General features: G+C 36.5%; 1 protein-coding gene across 5 annotated transcripts in view; it reads left to right on the top strand.

Annotated features, from left to right (window-relative positions):
• The window catches only part of HOOK3 (hook microtubule tethering protein 3), a 105,199-nt gene that overhangs the window by 54,184 nt on the left and 26,821 nt on the right, over positions 1–24,194 (top strand). For 3 of the 5 annotated variants that reach the window (XM_045779207.2, XM_087856355.1, XM_087856356.1), the window contains exons 10-15: positions 847–987; positions 2,555–2,756; positions 6,921–7,031; positions 7,599–7,686; positions 14,161–14,230; positions 16,637–16,777. In XM_045779207.2, coding sequence (XP_045635163.1) covers positions 847–987; positions 2,555–2,756; positions 6,921–7,031; positions 7,599–7,686; positions 14,161–14,230; positions 16,637–16,777 — 753 coding nt within the window. The remainder of the gene's footprint in view (positions 1–846; positions 988–2,554; positions 2,757–6,920; positions 7,032–7,598; positions 7,687–14,160; positions 14,231–16,636; positions 16,778–24,194) is intronic. The other 2 variants (XM_087856357.1, XM_087856358.1) reach the window with 2 other exon arrangements.

Below are 24,194 nucleotides of genomic sequence, written 5' to 3'. Positions count from 1 at the left end.
AATTTAAAAAAAATACTAACATAAAAAAAAGAGTACTAACATCTCATTTATGAATATTTTTTTAAATAATCCTAAATAAAACAGAGCAAATTCAGTACAGTACTATATTAAAATGAACTTTTTCCCAGGACCTGTTGAATATTATTTTCTATTACAATAACTATTAAATTTATTATTTTAGTTCCTTCAGTCCATAAGTTAAAGGACAAGGAATAGTATAAAATCAGCTTGGTATGTGAAATTCTCAGTAAAGTTAAGAACAAGAGGAGGATGAGTGTTAATCTAATATTTGAATTTTTTCTAGACATTCTAAAAATCCTGGCTTTGCCACTTAGTATCTCTGTAACCTTGGGCGTCCCTCTATTTCATCCACTATAAAATGGTCTAATAATAACCTACCTTCTAGAAATTTTGAGTATTAAATGAGTTAACATATGTAAAGTACTGAGAATATTGCCTGGCGCATACAATTTAGTTATTACTTTTCTAGAAAATGAAATAGAAATGACATAAAAATTTTGCTTTTCTGTATTTTGTAAATTTTCAACAAAGGAACATGTTAATTTCACAGAAATAAAACTTTAAATGAATTATATGTGCTGTATTTTGAAAAATATTTCTTGACATCTAATTTTCTAAATAAAGGAGTGGTAATCAGTTGTGAAGTTTCCGCAAGCCTTGGACCAGTGGAATCCGTTTTCAGGACAGTTAAAACTTGGAGATAGAGCTTATGGTCACAGAAGATTCAAGAGTTTATGCTCACGTTTTTTATTTCCTTTTATTGTTCAAAGGAGAATTGTTAGACAGTAAATAGTACTTTCTTGGTCTGTTTTGTTTTGGTTACAGACTAGAAGCAGCCAAAGATGATTATCGTATACGCTGTGAAGAGTTAGAAAAGGAAATCTCTGAACTTCGGCAACAGAATGATGAACTAACCACTTTGGCAGATGAAGCTCAGTCTCTAAAAGATGAAATAGATGTACTTAGGTAAACAATCTTCCCATCTTGTTAGAATCTCAGGCCTGTCATCTCCCAAAACAGCTCTACCAATGATGTTACAGACTCTAGGATCTCTGAACATAGCACGGTGTTTAAGAGGACTTACACCTGCTGGACTACCTGAGCTCACATTCCAGTGCTGCCATTTCTTTTATCTCTGTGTAACCATTTTCTCATCTGTAAAATGGAGATGATGCACATACCTCTCTCAGATTTATATGCAGAACTGAGTTTATATTTCTGAACAGTTGGAACAGTATCTGGCAAGTAAGTGCTATATAAATGTTAAGGAAAAATTAACCTCCAGCCATCGCTTCATACTTGTATAGCTCTGGAGCTTTTCTTATAATGACTCCTTTTCTTTAATTTCAAGTCCTCTGGTCACTCAGTCTTCCTCTTCCTCGGATGCTGTCACACCCATGAGGCGTCATTTCCTTGCTGGATCGTTTTTTCTGCACTTTGCCTGTTCTCTCACTAAGTGCCTTCACTCCCTGCCACCTCGTTTTCTGACCATTTCACTTGTATAATCTATCCTCTGTTGGATCATTCCAGCCATTTTTACTTCTGCTCTTTGAATACTGAAAAGGAATAGAGAAAATCACATAGTGATACAGTTTTGTCCTGCTCCAAATTCATGATCTACTCTTCGTTGGGTTCTTACCTGTGGTCCACCGTTCTGCTGGTCATCATAGATAGTTCTATCTCCCATTTCTGTCATAGCTAGTACATATTTCCATAACTTCTCACCTGGATGCCCACCCCCACACCTCTCCATGCCTTAGTCTCAGTAGATGATATTGTCTCCTACTGCATCAAGGAAAGGGGCCATGAACTGTGGGACTCTCCATGTCCTGACTTCCTGCACCTCCTAACTGCCCTGCATTCCCACCTATCTTTTCATTTTTGCTTTGAGAATGTAGACTTGTTATTCTGTCTCATGTCCAGTACTGATCCCTTTTTCAGTGCTCTGGGTCTCAACACTTCTTGCTTACACAAGGACTGTGTTACATCAGTCATCATTTCTCTTCACATTTGGATCTCCCACCTTAGCATATTTTTATATGTTTAGGTTTCTTTCCTCTTAGAAAAAAAGACTTATTACTCTCTCTGTCCCTCCAGAACAAATTTTAGATTACACAAGGTGAAATTTACATTGTCTCCTTAACTCCCTAAAATTTGCCACCTCCTGCCCCCACTACTCCATGAAAATAACTCTTCCTGTGGTCATTAATAACAGTCTAATTGCCAGATCATGTGGACCCTGCACAGTTTATTTTGCTTTGAGCTACCTGTGACTCTGCTGGTTACCCCTCCCACACACCACCACCACCACCACTTGCTTTCCTTAAATTATGTAACATTCTCCATTACACATTTTGCTATAATTTTGGTCATATTTTTTAGCCTGAACAAAACATTAATCTGGAATCACCGTTGGTCTTATCATTTCATTAAAATGTATTCTTTTCTGGCAGTCCCTCTTGGGTTAGCACTATTAAAACAGCTTTACAACTCTGGATGTGTTTCTGATTTCTGATTTCCCATCTCATTCTAGACATTCTTCTGATAAAGTGTCTAAACTAGAAGGCCAAGTGGAATCATATAAAAAGAAGCTAGAAGATCTTGGTGATTTGAGGCGTCAGGTTAAACTCTTAGAAGAAAAGAATACTATGTATATGCAGAACACTGTCAGTCTAGAGGAAGAGTTAAGAAAAGCCAATGCAGCTCGAAGTCAACTTGAGACATATAAGAGACAGGTAAAAAGAATAGTAACAAAGTTTCTTGATGTTTTCAAGCAAGTTCTCCATTATAACATTGTGGCTTACCAAAAATCCACTTACTTTTGTTTTCACAGTATTGTTTTTTACCTACGAAACTTAGGTTTTTTTGTTGTTTTTTTTTTAACTCAGTTTTTAATGTTAATTCCAGTATAGTTAACGTTGAAACTTAATTCTTATCCAGAGGTTTTTGACTAGTGTCTGTAGCAGATCCTTCTATTGTTTTTTATTTTTAAATTATTATGTAATACAAAATCCGCAGAAGTGAAAGAATAATACAAGTATCTATGCTTAAAGAATAAAAGACTCTTCCCCTTCCCATTATAATAACCACTGTGCTCTTTTGTAGTTTTCATTACCATGCATCTCTTTATTCATTTGGTGCATATATATTAGTTCATTTATGTATAACGTATAACATTTTTGACATGGTTCAGAAATATATAAATGATATAGTAAAAGGACTCTTCTGTCATTTACTTTGCGCAGTATATTTGGGAAATTTGTTTATGTTGATAGGTATAGCTTTACTCATTTGTACCACTGTATGACATCCTGCTGAGTCACTATACCACAATTTACCCATTTTCCTGTTGAAGGACATACAGGATGTTTTAACTTTTTTTTTTTTTAATTGTAAGTGCCACTATGCATATTATTGAACATGTCCTCTTCTATACATGTGTGAAAGTTTTGCAGCTATAAGGAATTTCTTCCTTAGAGTATCTTCATTTAATTAGATGTTGCTAAATTGTTCTTCAGAGTGATTGTATTACTAAACAGACGTTTTTATGAATTCCTGTTGTTCCACATCATCACCAACATATAGTATTGTCATACTTGAAATTTTGCCAATTGGATGAATATGAAATAGTGTCTCCTCATGATTATACTTTGCATTACCCTAATTACAGATATATTTACTGATCACAGTTCTTTTGTGAGTGGCCCATTTTAAATCTTTTATTCATTTTTTAAATTGTATTATTTCTTTTTCTTACTGATTTCTGAAAGTTCTTTATATGTTCTTGCTATTAATATTTTGTCAGTTACACTTGCTGCATTTATTTCCTGCTGGTCTGTAATCGCTTTACTTTTTTTGAGATTAATTTTAAGATAATGAACTTTAAATATCTTTTTATGATTTGTGCCTTCTATGTCTTAAGAAATCATTTCCTACATAAGGGTATAAGCCAATCTCTATTTTCTTAAAGATTTAAAGTTTGTTTTGTACAATTGGGTCTCTTATCCACATGGAATTAGTTTTTGTGTAGGATGCTAGGTTAAGGATCCATTGGATACTTATTGTCTATGTAGGCAACCATTCAGCCTAGTGGCATTTATTTAGTAGTCTCTTCCACAGGGACCTGCAGTTCTTTCTTACCACATATGTAAAGTTTCCATCTTAAATGTAAGTTTGTTTCTTGGCACTCTCTTCTGCTTCATTGGTTTATTTGTCTACTCTTACACCAATACCCCACTTATTATTATTTATAGATTTTTTTAGTAATCTGATATTTCATAACACAGATAACACACCTTGTTCTTTTTCAAAACTGTCTATTAGACCTTTTCCTTTCCTTTTTACCCAAAACCTTTGGGAATTGGAATAACATTGACTCTGTTGATTAATTTGGGGAGAATTGACATCTTTATGACAATGAATGTTCGTATTGGTGAATACATCTTTCCATTTATTTAGGTCTTCAGTGTCTTTCAGTTAAGTTTTATAATTTTCTTCTAAATGTCATGTACATGTTTTGTTATATTTACTCTTAGGTACCTTATTCGGATTTTGTAACTGCAATTAGCAAAAGAAAGTATACCATTTTCAGTTTGTTGCTCATTTAAATGATTGAAATTGATTTTTATGTTCATTTTACAACCATGCCAGATTCTCATATTACTTCTAATAATGTCTGTGGAGTATCTCGTCAGAAGTCATATACAATGACAAGTACAAAGTCATACAAATAAAAGCAGTTTTATTTCTTTTTTCTACTCCATACCCTTTTGTTCCTTCTTAATCAGCATGTTTGACCTGTAATACGTCTCTGAACAGAAGTAATCTTAGTAGGCAACCATTTCTTGTCAATTTTATATAGAATGCTTTAAATGTTTTACCAGTATAGTGTTAGCACATTTTACTCAGGTTGTCTGTCTTAAATGGATGTTGAATTTAATCAGCTCCTTTTCCTACACCATGGAGAGATTCCGGTACTGCGCCTCCTTTCTATTAATGTGATGGATTATATTAACAGATTGTTGATACTTAAACCATCCTTGCATTCCTGAGTTAAATCTCATAGTCACTGAGGATTTGTTGTTTTCGCATTGTTAAATTTGCTTTGTTTATTTTACCTAGAATCTTTTTACTGCATGATTGACTTGAAGTTTTCTGTCTCATATGTTCCTGATCTGATTTAGGCATCAAAATGATACACTAGCTTAAAATGAGTCAAAGAAGTAGAATATCTCTGTACACCATGAATGACTAGCAAGTTTTTTTGCTGGATATATTTCTTCCCGACATTTTATTATGAAATCTTCAACACACAATAAAGTTGAAAGAATCAGTGAACATGAATGTGGGCTGAGAAATTACCCAAAATAAATGTACCCCAAAGAAACTATATGTGAAATTTAAGAATATTAAATTAAAACGAGATGATTTTAATTAGAGTTTCAGAAGAGAGAACAGCAAGAATTATAGAAAGACATTATTTGAAGAAAAGAATGCCTGAACAGGGGCGCCTGGGTGGCTCAGTTGGTTAGGCACCTGCCTTCAGCTCAGGTCATGATCCCGGAGTCCTGGGATTGAGTCCTGTATCAGGCTCCCTGCTCGGCAGGGATCCTGCTTCTCCCTCTCCCTCTGCCTCCTTGTGTTCTCTCTTTCTGTCAAATAAACAAATAAAATCTTTCAAAAAAAAATGCCTGAACATATTTTAGAACATCAGAGATAGTATTAACAGTGAATTACAAGATAAATAAGGACTCTACAACTAGAAATATTGCACTACAATTCTATAATACATGAATTCTCTCTACCTATTTCGATCTGTGGCTTAATATACTGTTTTTCAATGATAGTATTTTTCTTTCTACAAATTCTCTCTGAGTGTTCTGTCAAACCTGCCCGATCATCTTCTTTCGTAATTTAGGTTTCTGTCTTTATTTTCTTTATGTATTAAACCTCGTATTTTATAGCTGATAATTCCAATCAAATCTTTATAGGTCTTATTCTATTTTGTTGTTGTTGTACTGTTAATGTTTTTCTAACTGGTGTTCATAGTGGCTTCTTTACGGCCTTTGCGCTTTCATCTGGCTCATCTTTCTCTTCGGGAATATTTGGACATTTGGTTTGATGTTGTGTTCCTCCAGACAACACATGTTTCATTTAGGCCAGATATTTCACAGCACTATCAACCAAGACTAAATTAATTGCTTGAGTTAGGATTTGCCAGGTAAGGCATGCGGTAAAAATGGAAGCAAATCTACATATTAGCAGGCCATAGTTAGAATCAAAATTTTAAGTTACACTTCATTAAACCCAGAGCACTCGCTATAAGATAGGCAATCTTCCCTACTGTTTTTTCCAGCTAATGGATTTTTTCCTAACCTACCTGTGTACTGACTCAGCACCTTTTAAAGCCCAAGGTGGTTTAACAACCTCATCTTCCTTTAAATTCAAAGCTCTAGGTTCCTGGTATTTACAGTTAGTGGGTACTTCATGGTACCCCATAGCTTCCACACAAACTTCTCACCACAGTTTTCACCTCTGAAGGTTTCCCTTACTTTCTTGTAAGCTTAGCTGTGCAATTCGACTTTTTCCCCTTGTGTTTTTTTGGCTTTGTGCTGAAAGAGTTTCAGACTCCTTTGTTACCTGTATAATAGAAAATGGAAGTCCATCCTGTAGGTTCTTTCATAATTTTGTTCATTGCTACTTTGGATGATCTGGTTTTAGAACCCATAACGTCTGGGCAGGTGTTTGTTACTGGTTCTCTCTGTTGGGGTAGGCTGCTATATCATACACATATTTTTGAGTATTTTGGGGGGAGGAAGTTTTCATAGCTCTGCAGAAGAGAATAGTGAAAATTTTTAATATTTCAAATTATACAAATTAATGGTACCTTTCTGAATCAGGTAGTAGAACTACAAAATAGATTATCTGAAGAATCGAAGAAAGCAGATAAATTAGATTTTGAATATAAGCGGCTAAAAGAAAAAGTTGACAGTCTTCAAAAAGAAAAGGATGTGAGTATAAGGCGTTTTGGTTTGGAGCACTGCTAAAATTAAGATAATATTTAATTCCTTCTATTTATAAATTTTTAAATTAGAGATCCTGTTTGTTTTTAAATTATAGATTTATGTTTGTGTTTCAGAAATCTAAAAGATTAAAAAAATATTTTTACTTCCACTAATTTCTTTTGCATATCTTTATCTTTTCTACCACTGTTGCTTTTTATACATTGTTCTGCTCATTACTTTCTATAAATTTGTGTAGCTTTTTCGTTTTCTGTAGAATTAATACAGAGGACACCATTCTTTTTGTTCAGCATATTTTGAATTTTTTAAAAATGTTTTTACTTTGTAATGGTTTATGAATCTTTAAAGTCTTTGCTGTTTGATTTTTTTATGTCTAACGAAAGGAATGTTATTTATGTAATTATACTTAAGGACAGAGTACACACTTTTGTTTCTTACGTTTAACTGGATAACATTGCCTTGCACATAGTAGATATTCAGTATTGTTAAATGGGAAAAAGTTTGTTGTAATATTTTCCTTAAAGTTAACTTTCCTTCTTTTCAATGTTCCTCCAGAGGTTAAGAACAGAAAGGGATTCTCTGAAGGAAACCATTGAAGAGCTTCGTTGTGTACAGGCTCAAGAAGGACAGCTCACAACTCAAGGTAGAAACAGTTCAGTAGCCAAGATTATTTATTTCTTATGATAACAGTAGAAATTTTAGCTTCAGGGGTGCCTGGGTGGCTCAGTCAGTTGAGTGGCCAACCCTTTTTTTTTTTTTTTTTAAAGATTTTATTTATTTATTCGACAGAGATAGAGACAGCCAGCGAAAGAGGGAACACAAGCAGGGGGAGTGGGAGAGGAAGAAGCAGGCTCATAGCAGCAGAGCCTGATGTGGGGCTCGATCCCAGATCGCCGGGATCACGCCCTGAGCCGAAGGCAGACGCTTAACCGCTGTGCCACCCAGGCGCCCCAAGTGGCCAACTCTTGATTTCGGCTCAGATCATGGTCTCAGGATCCTGGGATCAAGCCCCATGTTGAGCTCCACACTCAGCAGGGAGTCTGCTTGAGGATTCTCTCTCTGCCCCTCCCCCCACTTGCACTCTCTCTTTCTCTCTCTAAAATAAATATGTAAATTTTTAAAAAAAATTTTAGATTCATTTTACAGTGCTTGCACCAAATGATGAAAATGAAAAATTAGTGTACAGGCCATGAAGTTGATATAGATTCTAAACTGTTACCCAGATTTTATGGCAAGTAAGCTATAGTAATGAGACCAGATTTACTTGCCTATTTTGTATTTTAATTATATTTAAATATTTGAATTTTATTAGGTCAAAAGCGTAAACATTTGCTAAATCATCTCTGTTAATAATAAACCTGGGGGGCGCCTGGGTGGCTCAGTCGTTAAGCATCTGCCTTCGGCTCAGGGTGTGATCCCGGCGTTCTGGGATCAAGCCCCACATCGGGCTCCTCCGCTGGGAGCCTGCTTCTTCCTCTCCCACTCCCGCTGCTTGTGTTTCCTCTCTCACTGGCTGTCTCTCTCTCTGTCAAATAAATAAATAAATCTTTATAAATAAATAAATAAATAAATAAACAAATAAATAAATAAATAACCTGCAAAGTTTTATTCTGGAAAGTTTCTTATGACCTCTTTTCTAAGTCAGTGACTTTTTTTTTTTTTTTTCACCTGAGATGTGGGGTGGATATCAATCCGTTATAGGACTTCTGTCCAAAGTAGAACTCTCCTCTTCTCGCAAGAAAGGAGCAGCACTTAGCTCAGAGTTAGTCCCTACCACTTTTGTCATCATGCTGACAGATGTGGAGCCCAAACGGTGACTTGGACAGCTTCCCAGTTTTTCACTCCCAATCTAGTTACCAGTCCCTTGGCTTTTCAGTTACCCAAAACTGGAATTCTTCCTTTCCTCTGACTACACCTTCCTTTTTCTCCTCCTCATTCCTTCTACCTATTTCACCTTTAACCCCCTCTCTGTTGTTTCTATTGATAAGCTGGACAGCCCTCTTCTGGCCTCATTTTCCAGCTTACACACCCTGCCTAGCAGCCATTTTAACTATGTTTTCATCACCACCATCTTTCCTTATGCTGAAAGCTTGTCAAACCCCAACTCAGGTAGCCTGAAGTTTTTTTCTCTATTCCAAATTAACCAGGGCCAGCTAAAGAAAATTATATATATTTCTTTTTTTCTTTTTTTTATTAAGGTATAAGTGACATATAACATTATGTTAGTTTCAGGTGTACAATCTAATGATTTGATATTTGTATATATTGTGAAATGGTCACCACACCAAGTCTAATTAATACATCCGTCAACATACACAGTTAGAAAATTTGTTTTTTCGTGATGAGAACGTTTAAGATCTTCTCTCAGCAACTTTCAGATATGCAATACAGTATTATTAACTATAGTTACCATGCTGTACATAATATCCTTGTGACTTATTTATATTGTATCTGGAAGTTTGTACCTTTTGACCCCCTTCACCCATTTTTCCACCCTCCACATCCCACCTCTGGCAACCACCAGTCAGTTCTCTATCTGTGAGCTTGGTTTTTTTGTGTTCTTGTTTTTTGTTTTGTTTTCTTTAGATTCCACATACAAGTGAGATCACACAGTATTTGTCTTCCTATATCTGGGTTATTTCACTTACCATAATACTCTCAAGGTGCATAATATCACAAATGGCAAGATTTCATTCTTTTTATGGCTGAATAATATTTACATACACATTCACACCACAATTGTTTATCCATTTATCAGTTGATGGAAATTTAGGTTGTTTCCATGTCTTAACTATTGTAAATAGTGAGGGCACAGATATCTTCTCAAGTTGGGATTTTCATTTTCTATGGATAAATTCCCAGAAGAGGAATTGCTGGATCATATGGTAGTTCTATTTTTAATTTTTTAAGGATCTTCCATACTGTTTTCCACAATGGCTACACCAAATTACGTTCCCTCCAACAGTGCACAAGGGTTCCCTTTTCTCCACATCATCACAACTTGTTATCTCTTGTCCTCTGGATAATAGCTATTCTAACAGGTGTGAGGTGACATCTCTTTGTGGTTTTGATTTGCATTTCCCTGATGATGAGTGATGTTGAGCATCTTTTCATGTGTCCGTTGGCCATCTGTTTGTCTTCTTTGTAAAAACGCCTATTAATATCCTCTGCCCATTTCTTAATTGTTGTTTTTGCCGTTGAGTTGTATGAATTCTTTGTTTTCGATATTAACCCTTTATCCAGATGTATGGTTTACAGATATTTTCTTCCACGTAATACATTGCCTTTTCATCTTGATCATAGTATTCTTTGCTGTGCGGAGGCTTTTTAGTTTATAGTTGTCAGTAATAGATTTTTGCTTTTGAGAAAATTGTGTATGTTTTTACACACACATACACACACACAAAATTATTTTTGAATGTAACTGGACCCTTGTTGCTCCTTGGTAATCCTTTCATGTATCTCTAATCAACCGTATGAGTTTTCCCAAAATTTAGGAATCAGCTTAAGCCTTAATTCTTTAACTCTCAGCTCCTATATCATCAAGAGAGGCCATCTTATGTAAACTCATAACCTATTTCATCCATCCCTCCCACCCATCTTCCCTCTAGTAACTGTTTTCTATAGTTAAGTGACAGTCTGTTTTTAGGTTTGTCTCTTTTTCTTTTTCTTTTTCTTTTTGAGAGAGAGAGTGGGAGTAGGGAGGGACCAAGAGAGAGGGAGAGAGAGAACTTAGCATTATACTCTCTAGCTTCATCCATGTTGTTGCAAATGGCAAGATCTCATTCTTTTTATGGCCAAATATTATTCCTTGTGTGTGTGTGTGTGTGTGTGTGTGTGTGTGTGTGTGTGTATGCGCACCTCTTCTTTATACATTTATCTGTCATCGGACCTAGTGGTTGCTTCCATAATTTGGCTGTTGTAAATAATGCTGCAATAAACATAGGGGTGCGTATAAGGATATTCACTCTTGCCACTTCTATCCATCATTAGTATCAGAGGTTCTAGGCAGTGCAGTCAGGCCAGAAAAGGAAGTAAAAGGCATTCAGATTGGAAAGGAGAATGTAAAAAAATCATAGAGCTAGTAAATGAGTTCAGCAAAGTCTCAAGATACAAGATCAGTATATAAATACCAACTATATTTCTGTGTACTACTAGTAAATAATCTGAAGATGAAATTACAATAGTATCATAATAAAATACTTAGGAATAGGTTTAACAAAGGAGTGTAAGACTTGTAGACTGAAAACTATAAATCATTGCCAAGATAAAGATCTAGATATATGGGGTCTCCTGGGTGGCTCAGTCAGTTAAGTGCCTGCCTTTGGCTCAGGTCATGATCCCCAGGGTCCTGGGATCAAGTACCACATCGGGCTCCCTGCTCAGTGGGGAGCCTGCTTCTCTGTCTGCCTGCTGCTCCTCCTGCTTGTGCTCTCTCTCTCTCTCTCTGACAAATAAATAAATAAAATCTTAAAAAAAAAAAAAATCTAGATATAGGGAGAGGCAGTCCATGTTCAGGTATCAGAAAATTCACTCTAGTTAAGATTGCAGTTCTCTTTATTATTTAAAGATTCGGTGCAATCCCAATTAGATTCTAAGCAGACTTCTTTTGTAGAAATTGACAAACTGATCCAACAATTTATATGAAAATACAAAGCTAGTATAACAAAAAAAAAAAAAATCATGGAAAGGAAAAGGTTGGAGAGCTCACACATTCTGATTTCAAAACTTACTGTCAAGCTACTATAACTGAAAAGTATGAAATTCAGGTAAGAACAGACATACAGAAATCAATGTAGTGTACCACATGAATAGAATGAAGGGAAAAACCACCTGATCATCTCAGTTGATGCAGAAAAGGCATTTGACAAAATCTAACACTCTTTCATCATAAAACACACACAAAAAAAACACAAACACCTCAATAAATTAGGAAGAGAACTAGGAAGGGAATTTCCGCAACATGGATAAAGGCCATATATGACAAACCCACAATGTACATCATACTCAGTGATGAAAGACTGAAAGCTTTTCCTCTAAGACCAGAAGTAAGACAATAATACCAACTACCGCCACTTCTATACTTCTGTTCAGCATAGCACAGATGTTCTAGCCGGAGCAATTAGGCCAAAAAATAAATCTAAATTGGAAAGGAAGAACTAAAACTATTTCTGCAGATGACATGATCACCAAAATAAAAAACGCCTCTTAGAACTAATAAAATTAATTCAGCAAAGTTGCAGGATGCGACTCCGTTACATTAGCTGCAAAATTAAATTATATATGTGTACACTAATAATAAGCAATACAAAAAGGAAATTAAAATTTTATTTATAATAGGATCAAAAAGAATAAAATATTTGGGAATAAATTTAACCAAGGAGGCAAGACTTGCACCCTGAAAACTATTAAAGTATTGGGATAACAATACTACCAAAAGCAGTCTACGGATTCAGCACAGTCTTTATTAAAATATCATTGACATTTTTTGCAGAAATACAAAAACCCATCCTAAAATTCATATGGAATGTTAGTGGATCCTAAATAGCCAGAACAGTCTTGAAAAAGAAAAAAGTTGGAGAACTCACCCTAATGATTTCAAAACTTAAAAGGTAGCAATCAAAGCAGTGGGTATAGGCATAAGGATAGACATATAGACCAATACAATAGAATAGAGAGCCCAGAAATAAACCTTCCTATATGTGGTCAGTTGATTTTCAGCAACGGTGTCAAGACCATTCAGTGGGGGAATTGAAAGTCTTTTTCAACATACTGTGCTGGAAAACTGGATATCCACATCCAAAACCATGAAGTTGTATCCCTAGACCATATTAAAAAAATGAACTCAAATGGATAAAAGACCTAAATGTAAGGATTAAACCTATGAAACTTGTAGAAGAAAACCAGGGGAAATTGTCATGACTTTGCATCTGATTTCTTGGAATTGATATCAAAAGCACAGGCAATAAGTGGAAAAAATTGGACTTCATCAAAATTAAAAACCTTTGTGCATCAAAGAACTGTATAGATAGTGAAAAGGCAACCCATAAAATGGAGAGAAAATATTTTTAAATCATATTCGGTAAGTGATTGATACCCAGAATATATAAAGAACTTACACAACTCAACAACAGCAAAAAACAACTAAGCTCACAAATAGGTAAAGGACTTGAGTAGATATTTCTCCAAAGAAGATATACAAATGGCAAAAAAAAGCACATGTAAAGGTGCTCAATATCAATGTCATTAGAGAAATGCAAATCAAAACCACAATGAGATGGTTCACATCCATTTGGAATAGATTATTACCAAAAAGAAAGAGAGGAAAATAATTCTTGGGAGGCATGTGGAGAAATTGGAACCCTGCTGGTAGGAATGCAAAATGGGGAGCCACTGGTGGAAAGAGTTTGGTGGTTCCTCAACAAGTTAAATATAAAATTACCACATGATCCAGCAATTTCATTCCAAAGTAAATATCCAAAAGAATTCAAAGCAATGACTCAAGCAGATACTGGTTTACCAATGTTCGTAGCAGCATTATTCACAGTAGCCAAAAGATGGAAACAACCTAAATGTTCCTCAGCAGATGAACAGATCAAACAAATGTACATATATGTATTTGTATACGTCTGCATATCCAATGGAATATTATTTGGCCATGAAAAGGAAGGAAGTCCTGAGAAATTCTGCAACATGTTTGAGTGTTCAAAACATTATGCTAAATGAAGTAATCCAGACACAAAAGGGTACATAAATGGTATGATTCCACTTATATGAGGTATCTAGAATGGGCAAATTCATTGAGACAGAAAGTAGGATAAAGGTTATGAGGGGCTAAGGAAGAAGAGTTATTGTTTAATGGTTACTAATTTATGTTTTGGAAATAGGTAGTGGTGATGGTTCCACAGCATAGTGAATGGAGCTACTGCCCCTCAGTTATACACTTCACAACTGTTAAAGTGATGATAATATAAGGCAACTGTGACATGGGCTTTTACTTGACTAAAACAAAGACTTTAAATGTTAAATTAATGCTTAAAGTAGGGTTTCATATAGAAACTAAAGGAAATCGATGTACTCTCTCTTAAACCTGGCAACCATGTTTGTATAATTGTAGGGTTAATGCCTCTGGGAAGTCAAGAATCTTCAGATAGTCTGGCAGCAGAGATCGTTACGCCTGAAATCAGGTAAGGAGATCATGAAATTCAGTCGTACTGCAAAGTATTCCTGGAGGAAACTTACTCCTTTGCAATATAAAGAAGATCAGTTTCTTCATTGTTACTAACACTTTCAACATGAACTCAGTATTTAATGTCCATGTCTGCAGCATTTTAGAAGCTTTCTTTAGTTGGCCCAAGAGACTTGATTTTCCCACTTCAGTAGGACAATATTTTACACATTCACAGCAAACTAATATATTTGTGATTGGGTATCCTTACCAGACATTTAGCAGTGAAACCACTTGACTTAAAGACAAAGGTTACTCCTAGCCAACAGCCTGCAAAATTAGTCACTAAGATTTATTTATTAACTACGTGAAATGGTCTGGGAAAGATATAGTAGACAGAATATCTCTCCATCTCTACTACTCTTCCCTCAATATTACCTTACATTCTTACTTAGTCATAGCGTTTTTTTAAATGCCATTTATTTCACTATATACCTGACTTGATATGTAAGAATGAAAAATTAGGGGAGAGGCACCAACTGTCCAGCAGAAGGAGAATGATTAATGCTGAATATTGCTTTTACCTTCTATGGGACTATTTGCCCCCTTTTAAAATTGACACTGGCCTTGACTCTTCATAACATCTTTGAGGGGTATTCAATGAAATCATGGTTGTGTAAGAGTTTTAGGAACTCTGAAAGTTACCATAGGCATTCAGTCACTTGTTGAATAAATGATGAGAATATTAATTTATTGTTGTTGGCATTTATGTAAGGAGGACAAACAAAAGGAGTATAATGCAGCACCAACAGCGGAAGCATCTTGTATGCCTTTTACTTTTCTGCCATCTGAGGTGGTACTTTATCATTGGACCAAAAATATTTGTAGAATGAATGAACGTTTTTTATTTATGAATGCTTCTAAGCACATGGCTATACCAGAAAAATAAAAAACAATTTTTGGGGTGCCTGGGTGGCTCAGTCGGTTAAGCGTCTGACTCTTGATTTCAGCTTAGGTGATGATCTCAGGGTCATAAGATCGAGCCGGGTGTCGGTCTCTGTGCTGGGTGTGGAGTCTGCTTAAGATTTTCTGTCTCCCTCTTCCCCTCCCCACACTCAGGCATGCATGCCCACTCTCTCTCATCTATAAGTAAGTAAAGAAATAAAAATTTTTAAAAACAATTTTTAAGGAAGCTTTAAGGTTATGCAGTTGGATTTTTAAACCTGAGGAAGAGAAAAATGATAAAGATTCAACAAATAAAATGGCTTTTTTGAGTATGACTCAATACAAATTCAAATATACTGTCTCCAGAAGAGCTATCAAGAAAATGAAATGGTAAAAGAGACGAAGTGTAACATTGTATTAGTTGAAGGTGTACAACATGATGATTTCATATATGTCTATATTGTGAAATGATCACTGCAATGAGTTTACCACTGCACATAATTACATTTTTTTGTGTGTGGTGGTACAACTTTTCTTTGTGCAGTTTGGCAGAATGTGGATATTGTCTACAAATATCCACAAAATTACTTTTCTAGAAATTAATCCTAAGGAAATAACCAATAAAACTGACTGTTAACTAACACGTTAAAGCTCAAAATTGGTAACAATCAAATTCTGAATAATTGGGTATTGATTAAATAAGTAACAATTCATCTGTATTGTTTAACATGTCATTTAAAGTATTATATTATCATTAATGTATAATATTTAATGATATGAAAAGATTATGAAAAAGTGTAAATAGCAGATGCAGCTTATTAGCAAGAAAACAATTTAACATATTTATAGGAATGGGTGGAATGCGTATCTTGAAGGCATTCTTCATTGAATATTATATCTTGACACTAAGTGATCAGTGGTTCAAGAGTGTAGCATTAGATGGGGCGCCTGGGTGGCTCAGTCGTTAAGCGTCTGCCTTCGGCTCAGGGCATGATTCCAGCGTTCCGGGATCGAGCCCTTCATCAGGCTCCTCTGCTGGGAGCCTGCTTCTTCTTCTCCCACTCCCCCTGCTTGTGTTCCCTCTCTTGCTGGCTGTTCTGTCTGTCAAATAAATAAATAAAATCTTTAAAAAAAAAGTGTAGCATTAGAGATCATGATTTTGATGAGAACCAAGGAACAAATATATAAATGCATTCATAGCTTAAACATTTAAACCAAAAAGGAAATAAAATTTTGAAATATCATTCATTACAAATCATGATATTTGAAGATGCTGTTATCTTCAGATTATCCATTCTGAAAAGAAAGTACTGAACACCTGAAATGTAATGTCTTAGCAAGTTACAAGAGCTAAATTTTTTGCAGGTATTTTGTTTTTTCATTTCTGTTCTCTGTGAAATCTGTAATTGTGCACAGCTGGATTTTGATAATGATATTGTATTGATGTGCCGTATTATCAGTTTTTCTTTTGCTCATTCAGGGAGAAACTTATTCGTCTTCAGCATGAGAATAAGATGTTAAAAATTAACCAAGAGGGTTCAGACAATGAAAAAATTGCCTTATTGCAGAGTCTTCTGGATGATGCAAATCTACGCAAGAATGAACTGGAGACAGAGAATAGGTAGGAATGTATACAGATGGCATTTAGACACAGGTTTTCTCTTTTCCTTGGTTTTGATTCCCTTAAACAAAGATTTGAGTTGTATTTTGAGTATTGATAATGTGTTATTCCATTTCATTTTAAGAGGACTTTAATCCATTTTCCTACTTATGGACAGACGTGCGGAAAAGTATTGTGCCGCTTTGCAACAGCATTTCCCTCTTTATTTCTTCAAGCAGAATGGTATCAGGCCCCTCCCCTTTTCCCTCTCTAATTAGTAATTAAACCTAGAATATTGAAAAAGAGTCTGATCATTAATTCAGTCTTTCACAACAATTTCAGCTGTATGCATTACCAGATTAATAAGTTGACCCTGTTTTTATAAGCTAATATGTTGAAGGATCAGTTGATGTGAGAAAATAGGATCCATTATAACTGAATTGACAGGAACTTAAAAAAAAAAAAACATTTCTTGTGAGCCTTAAATTATGTCATTCATCTTAAAAACAATTCAGTTATGAGAATTTAGAATCTGCAAATGAAACAAGAAAAACACTTTTCTGCTAGTAAGTTTTCAGTATATTGAATTATGCAGTCATTCAAAGCTACTTTAAAGCAGTAGCTTACTTTGGAAAGGATTACTTTTATATTTTGTTATGACAATCTTTTGGTTCTTTCCTGTTTTGGAAATGTTTCTTAGATACCAAACATATGATGTCTTTTCCTTTCCTTAGTGCAGTGATGTACTGTCATTTTTGAGGGATTTGACATTTTTATTAATGATTTCATATTTTGCCTGATATTACAGATTCTTTGTTTATTATGCCTGATTGATTTGGCACTTCCCAGGTATGAGTCAGTCTTGTGAATCAACATTGTTATGACAATTTTACATGGCCTGCCCTTCTTGGCATTTTAATTTTTAAAGTTGCTGAGGTAGAATCAACAAACAGTATAAATACAAGGTGATTATTAGAGCACAATTAAGCATAAACAGAAGGAGATCAATTCTTAGAACATAGAGAATGAATACTTTTTAAAAATACTTAGAAAAAGTTTAAAATGAAAAGGGGAGAAAAGGGAATTGCAGAAAGCAGCTGGCAATCACGAAGTCACGTGGTGAGAGCACCCTCTGTTCAACTCCATAATCCTTTGCCTCTAGGCTATAGTTTAACCATCTTACAGGAAGGCCTTCTCTGTACCCTAATTTTTTTCAGTGAATCAACACCCACAACTTCCTTTATAATGCTTCGCATTGTTTCTCACAGGCTTTACAGTTATTGGTCTTCTCTCATCAGAAACAAAACAACTACTTGTCATTTGTACAGCACTTGTGTTGTCGATGATGGATACCTCCCAAGTCCCGATGGCATTTACAGCTATTTACAACTTAGTATTGTGTTTGTTCTTTTTTTTTTTAATCATTTTATCTTATTTTACTTTTTCATCATGATCAGTGTACTCTTTAATCCCAGTCCCTTCTCTCCCACATCCCCACACCCACCTCCTTCTGATAACAATCAGCGTGTTCTTTATAGTTAAGAGTCTGTTTCTTGGTTTGACTTTTTTTCTTTTCTTTGCTTATTTGTTTTGTTTCTTAAATTCCACATACGAATGAAATCTTATATAGTATTTGTCTTTTTCTGGCTGACTTATATCACTTAACATTATACTCTCTAGGTCTCTCATGTCATTGCAAATGGCAAGACTTCATTCTTTTTTATGACTGATATTCCATTTATATATACCACGTCTTCTTTATCTATTCACCTATCAGTGAGCATTTGGCTTCTTCCATAGTTTGGCTATTGAAAATAATGCTGCAGTAAGCACCGGGGTGCATATATCCTGTTGAATTAGTGTTTTTGTATTTTAGGGTAAATACCCAGTAGTGCAGTTACTGGATCATAGAGTGGCTATATTTTTAACTTTTTGAGGAACCTCTGTGCTGTTTTCCACAGTGTCTGCACCAGTTTGCATTCCCACCAGCAGTACAGGAGGGTTCCTTTCTCTCAATAGCCTCATCAACACTTGTTTCCCTTGTCTTTGATTTTAGCCATTCCGACAGGTATGAGGTGACATCTCATTGTAGTGTTGATCTGTATTTCCCTAATGATGAGTAATGTTGAGCATCTTGTCATGTGTCTCTTGGCCATCTGGATGTCTTGGTTGGAGAAATGTCTGTTCATGGGGCACCTGCGTGCCTCAGTCAGTTAAGCGTCAAACTTCTGCTTGGGTCATGATCTCAGGAACCTGGGATTGAGCCCCATGTCGGGCACACTGCTGAGCGGGGAGTCTGCTTGTGTTTCTGTCTTTCTCTCTTGCCCTTTGCCCCCCCCCCCCACTCATGCTCACTTGCTCATTCTCTCAAATCAATAAATAAAATCTTAAATGTCTGTTCATGTCTTCTGGCCTTTTTTAAATTGAATTTTTTGGTTTTTGGTTGAGTTCTGTATGTTTTTTATATCTTTTGGATACTAACTCCTTATCAGATATGTTCTTTGAAAATATCTTCTCCCGGGGCTCCTGGGTGGCGCAGTCATTGGGCATCTGCCTTCGGCTCAGGGCGTGATCCCGGCGTTCTGGGATCGAGCCCCACGTCAGGCTCCTCTGCTGGGAGCCTGCTTCTTCCTCGCCCACTCCCCCTGCTTGTGTTCCCTCTCTCGCTGGCTGTCTCTCTCTGTCAAATAAATAAATAAAATCTTCAAAAAAAAAAAAAAAAAGAAAGAAAATATCTTCTCCCACTGCATAGGTTACCTTTTAGTTTTGTTGATCGTTTGCTTTGCTATGCAGAAACTTTTTATTTTGATATAGTCCCAATAATTTGTTATTGCTTTTGTTTCCCTACTTCAGGAGACATATCTAGAAAAATGTGTGATGGCTGATGTCAGAGAGATTACTGCCTGCACTCTTTTTAAGGATTTTTATGGTTTTAGGTCTCACATTTAGGTCTTTCATCTATTCTGAGTTTATTTTTATGTATGGTATATGTTTGATCTGTCCATTGATATAAGTGGGTGTTTAAGTCCCCTACTATTATTGTATTACTGTAGATTAGTTCATGTTTGTTATTAACTGTTTTATGTATTTGGGTGCTCCCATATTGGGTGCATAAATTTTTTAAATTGTTATATCCTCTTGTTGGATTGTTCCCTTATATAGCGTCCTTCTTTGTTTCTTGTAACAGTCTTTTTATTGTAGTTGTTGTTTTTAAAGATTTTATTATTTGAGGGGCGCCTGGGTGGCTCAGTCGATTAAGTGTCTGCCTTCAGCTCAAGTTATGATCCCAGGGTTCTGGGATCAGGCTCCCTACTCAGCAAAGTGCCTGCTTCTCCCTCTCCCTCTCCCTGCTTGTTCTCTCTCTCTCTCAGATAAAGATTTTATTTACTTGCAAGAGCAAAGAAAGCACAAGTCGGGGAGAGGGGCAGGAGGAGCAGGAGAAGCAGGCTCCCTGTTGAGCAGGCAGCCCAGTGCAGGGCTCAAGCCCAGGACCCTGAGACCATGACCTGAGCCGAAGGCAGATGCCCAAACAACTGAGCCACCCAGGTGCCCCTAACAGTCTTCATTTTAAAGTCTACTTTGTCCATTATAAGTATTGCTACCCTGGCTTTCTTTTGACAACTATTTGCATGGTAGATGTTTCTGCATCCCCGCACTTTCAATCTGCAAGTGTTTTTAGATCTGAAATGAGTCTCCTATAGGCAGCATATAGATGGGTCTTGTTTTTCTATCTACTGTCACCCTGTGTATTTTAATTGGAGCATTTAGTCCATTTACGTTCAGTGTAATTATTGTTAGATATGTATTTATTGCTGTTTATTTATTGTTGTTACTTGTTTTGTTCTTTTCTAGTTTTTCTGTGATATTAAGTTAAATGAAGTTTAAACCCATTTTTTTACTCCTCTCCCCACCCCATGTTTTAGGGCTATGGTGTCATATTTTACATTCTTTCCTTTCGTGAATCCCTTGGCTGAATTTTAGAGAAATGTTTATTTTTACTACTTTCGTGGTTTTTACTTTTCATACTCCCTTATGGCCTTTCCTTTCCGCTCAGAGTCCCCTTTCATGTTTCTTGTAGAGCTGGTTTAGCGGTCATGAATTCTTTAGTTTTTGTTTGTCTGAGACACTATCTCTCCTTCTATTCTGAATGATAGCCTTGTGGGATAGAGTATTCTTGGCTACAGATTTTTCCCTTTCAGCACTTGGAATATCATGCCTGGGGCGCCTGGGTGGCACAGCGGTTAAGCGTCTGCCTTCGGTTTAGGGCGTGATCCCGGCGTTATGGGATCGAGCCCCACATCAGGCTCCTCCGCTATGAGCCTGCTTCTTCCTCTCCCACTCCCCCTGCTTGTGTTCCCTCTCTTGCTGGCTGTCTCTATCCTGTCAAATAAATAAATAAAATCTTTAAAAAAAAAAAAAAAGGAATATCATGCCACCCCTTCTGTCGTGCGAGGTTTCTGCTGAGAAATCTGCCAATAGCTTTATGGGGTTTCCCTTGTATGTAATTGTTTTCTTTTCTCTTAATTCTTTAAAAAAAAAAATTTAATCCCTACTTCCTGCCATCTTATGTGTCTCAGTATGGACATTTTTGGTTTGAATGGGGAGGGGGGTCCTCTGTGCCTCCTGGTTCTGAATATCTGTTACCTTCCCCAGATTGGGGAAGTTTTCAGCTATTATTTCTTCAAATAAATTTTCTGCCCCCTTATCTCTCTCTTCTTCTGAGATCCCTATCATGCAGGTGTTATTACCTTTGGACATTTGCTTAATTTTCTTTCCTCTCCTTTGCTTATCTTGGTTACTTCCCATTGCTCTTTCAGGTCATTAATTTATTCCTCTGCTTCATCTGGCCTGCTATTTATTCCATCAAGTGCATTTTAAATTTCATTTATTATGTACTTCATCTCTGATTGGTTCCTTTTTAATGCTGTGTGAACGATCTCACTGATGTCCTCCATTCTTTTCTCAAGTCCAGTGAGTATCTTTATGATCGTTACCTTATATTCCCTGTCAGGCATGTTACATACATCCATTTCACTTTGGCCTCTTGCTGTGGTTTGGTCCTTTTCTTGCATTTGGCACATATTTCTGTGCCTCCTCTTATGTTCTGTGTCTGTTTCTGTTAGGAAAGTCAGCTACTTCTCTTGCTCTTAATGATAACAGCCTAATGAAGAAGAGGTCCTGTAGTGCAGTGTCACCTGTTCCCCAGGGCCTGGCACTTCAGGGAGTGTGTCCTACTTGTGTGCTCTGCTGAGTCTTGACCTCTTTTTCCATCATTCCAGTTGTCTGTAGAGGCTATCTTTGCCTATTATGGGTAGTGTTTGGTCCCCAACAGGGGTGAGGAGTGTTTTAACAAGGTGTGCAAAGGTGTGCTTGTGAAGTGAGATCTGCCCCACAAATGAGACCAGAGGTCCCACAAAACACACAGACTGGGAGATGTGATGTTGGCAGGGTTTGTGCCAGTCTGGGGGGGGGGGGCTGCAGCACTTGGCCTAAGGGGAGTGTGACTGGGAAGGGCAGAACCATGGGGTAGTGCTTGCTGCAAAGAAGTCAGGTAGGAGTGATGGCTGTGTGTTTATGCTGGGGGGCAGTGAAATGGCATCTACCAGTTCCTTTATTCCTGGAAGGGTCTCTGCATGATCCCTGTTTCTCTGGGCCATGTCTGACCTCGGTGTTTTTCAAGCTGCTGTTTCTGTGCTGTTTCTACACTGCTGTTGGTCATGCTCTCTCTTTAAGGGTTGGGGCACTGCTTCCTTTTGCAGTCAGGGCTCTACCAGAGCCGAGCTCACCAGTTTTTTAAATTCCAGGCTTTAAGTCCTGCTGGTTTTAAGAACTCATGAAATTCACTTTCAAAGTCAAATATTACAGAGATCCGTCCTCCCTGTTCAGGACTCCCTGATGTGAACATGTGTTTTCTACCCTTCTCCATGCCACTGGCTTCCTCACCACTGTGGGCAGTCATGGTCTGTTTCACTCCCAGACCTTGACTTTGCCCTTCCTACCTTTTTCAGTGGGACCTCTTCCCTACCTTTAGTTGTGAAGTCTGTTCTGCCAGTCTTCAAGTCGTTTCCTGGGTTTTTTACACTCATGTGAGTGTTCTCTAGTTGTAGCTGTGGGACATGGCAAGCTTAGGGTCCTCCTACTCTGCCATCTTCCTGGCAGATGTAATTTCTTGAATTACAGTACTGAGTGATAACTTCCCTTCAAAGTATGACCATCTCGAACCTAGAACAATAATAATAGCAGCTAATGTTTATTAAGATTTTGTTTGTTCCAAACATTATGTTATTTCATTTTAAATATGCAGTCTTATCTTTATTAAAGTTTTACAGGTGAGGGAATTTGGGCTCAGACCCAGGCTACCTGAATTCAAAGCCTCTACCTAATCCATACCTTTTTTCTTTTTTTTTAAGATTTTTATTTTTAAACAATCTCTACACCGAGCATGGGGCTTGAACTAAATCCGAGCGTAAGAGCCACATGCTCCACCAGCTGAACTAGCCAAGCGCCCCATCCGTACCCTCTTTCTTTCCATTTATCTTTTGCCATGTTGGCAAAACATTTTTTTCTGTCTTCCCCTCGTGGAATGCTTTTTCCCTTAAGTGAATTACTCTGAGTTTGTTCTTACTGAGTTTAATAAGTTTGTTCTTACCCTGAGTTGTCTCTAACTTAACCTCTTACTAGTTCCACTGAATCTTTTAACTTAAATGCAATTTGTTCACCACCAGTATATTGTCTGTCAGAAGGAAAGGTTTGTAGCAAACCTCCAAAGTCCTTTCCAATTAGTTTTCCCAGTAAGTTGGCATTTTTTAAATCTGTAACACCTGCTGAGCCTCACTCAGGGAGCTTTGTCAGAGTATACATGACCTTGTTCCTTTTCTACTCAGAGTTTAGTATGATTTCAAGCTCACCCTCTTTCTATACCCTCCTGACAATTATATTTAAGTAGACTTTACTTAAAATGTTAACTAACTAAACTTCTGAAGGGGGAGAAAATAGGTAGAGGCAATTCACATTTATAGAGTGCCTATTACGTACAGGTACTCTGCTGGACACTCTGTATATTATCTTACTCTTCTAAACAACACCATGAAGTGGGTATTATAATGCTTCTTTATTTTGATTTTTTGAAGTTTGCATTTTTTGAAAAAAGATGAGCTCATTTTTTTTCATTTATATTTGTAGAGTTTCATACCTGTGTGTGTGCATGTGTGTGTGTGTATACTTCACACTTTAACAATTATATTGCTTTGATTTTTTGTCTTTTCCCCCTCACTAGATATGTGAGTTGTTTTCAAATACTTAAAAGGAGCATCTTGATATGGATTTATTACTTAATGATATGTTAATTACCAAGGTTTACAGTACTTTTTACTACATAATTTCAAAAATGGCCAAGATGGATAGTTGAAATACTCTAATAGTTTGAAATGTATTCTCA

The sequence above is a fragment of the Ursus americanus genome, chromosome 27 (genome assembly GCF_024610735.1).
Source record: "Ursus americanus isolate L20-20 chromosome 27, mUrsAme1.1.p, whole genome shotgun sequence".
Taxonomy (NCBI): domain Eukaryota; kingdom Metazoa; phylum Chordata; class Mammalia; order Carnivora; family Ursidae; genus Ursus; species Ursus americanus.
Note: the sequence above shows the minus strand (reverse complement) of the source record. Positions and strands in the feature narration are given on the sequence as shown.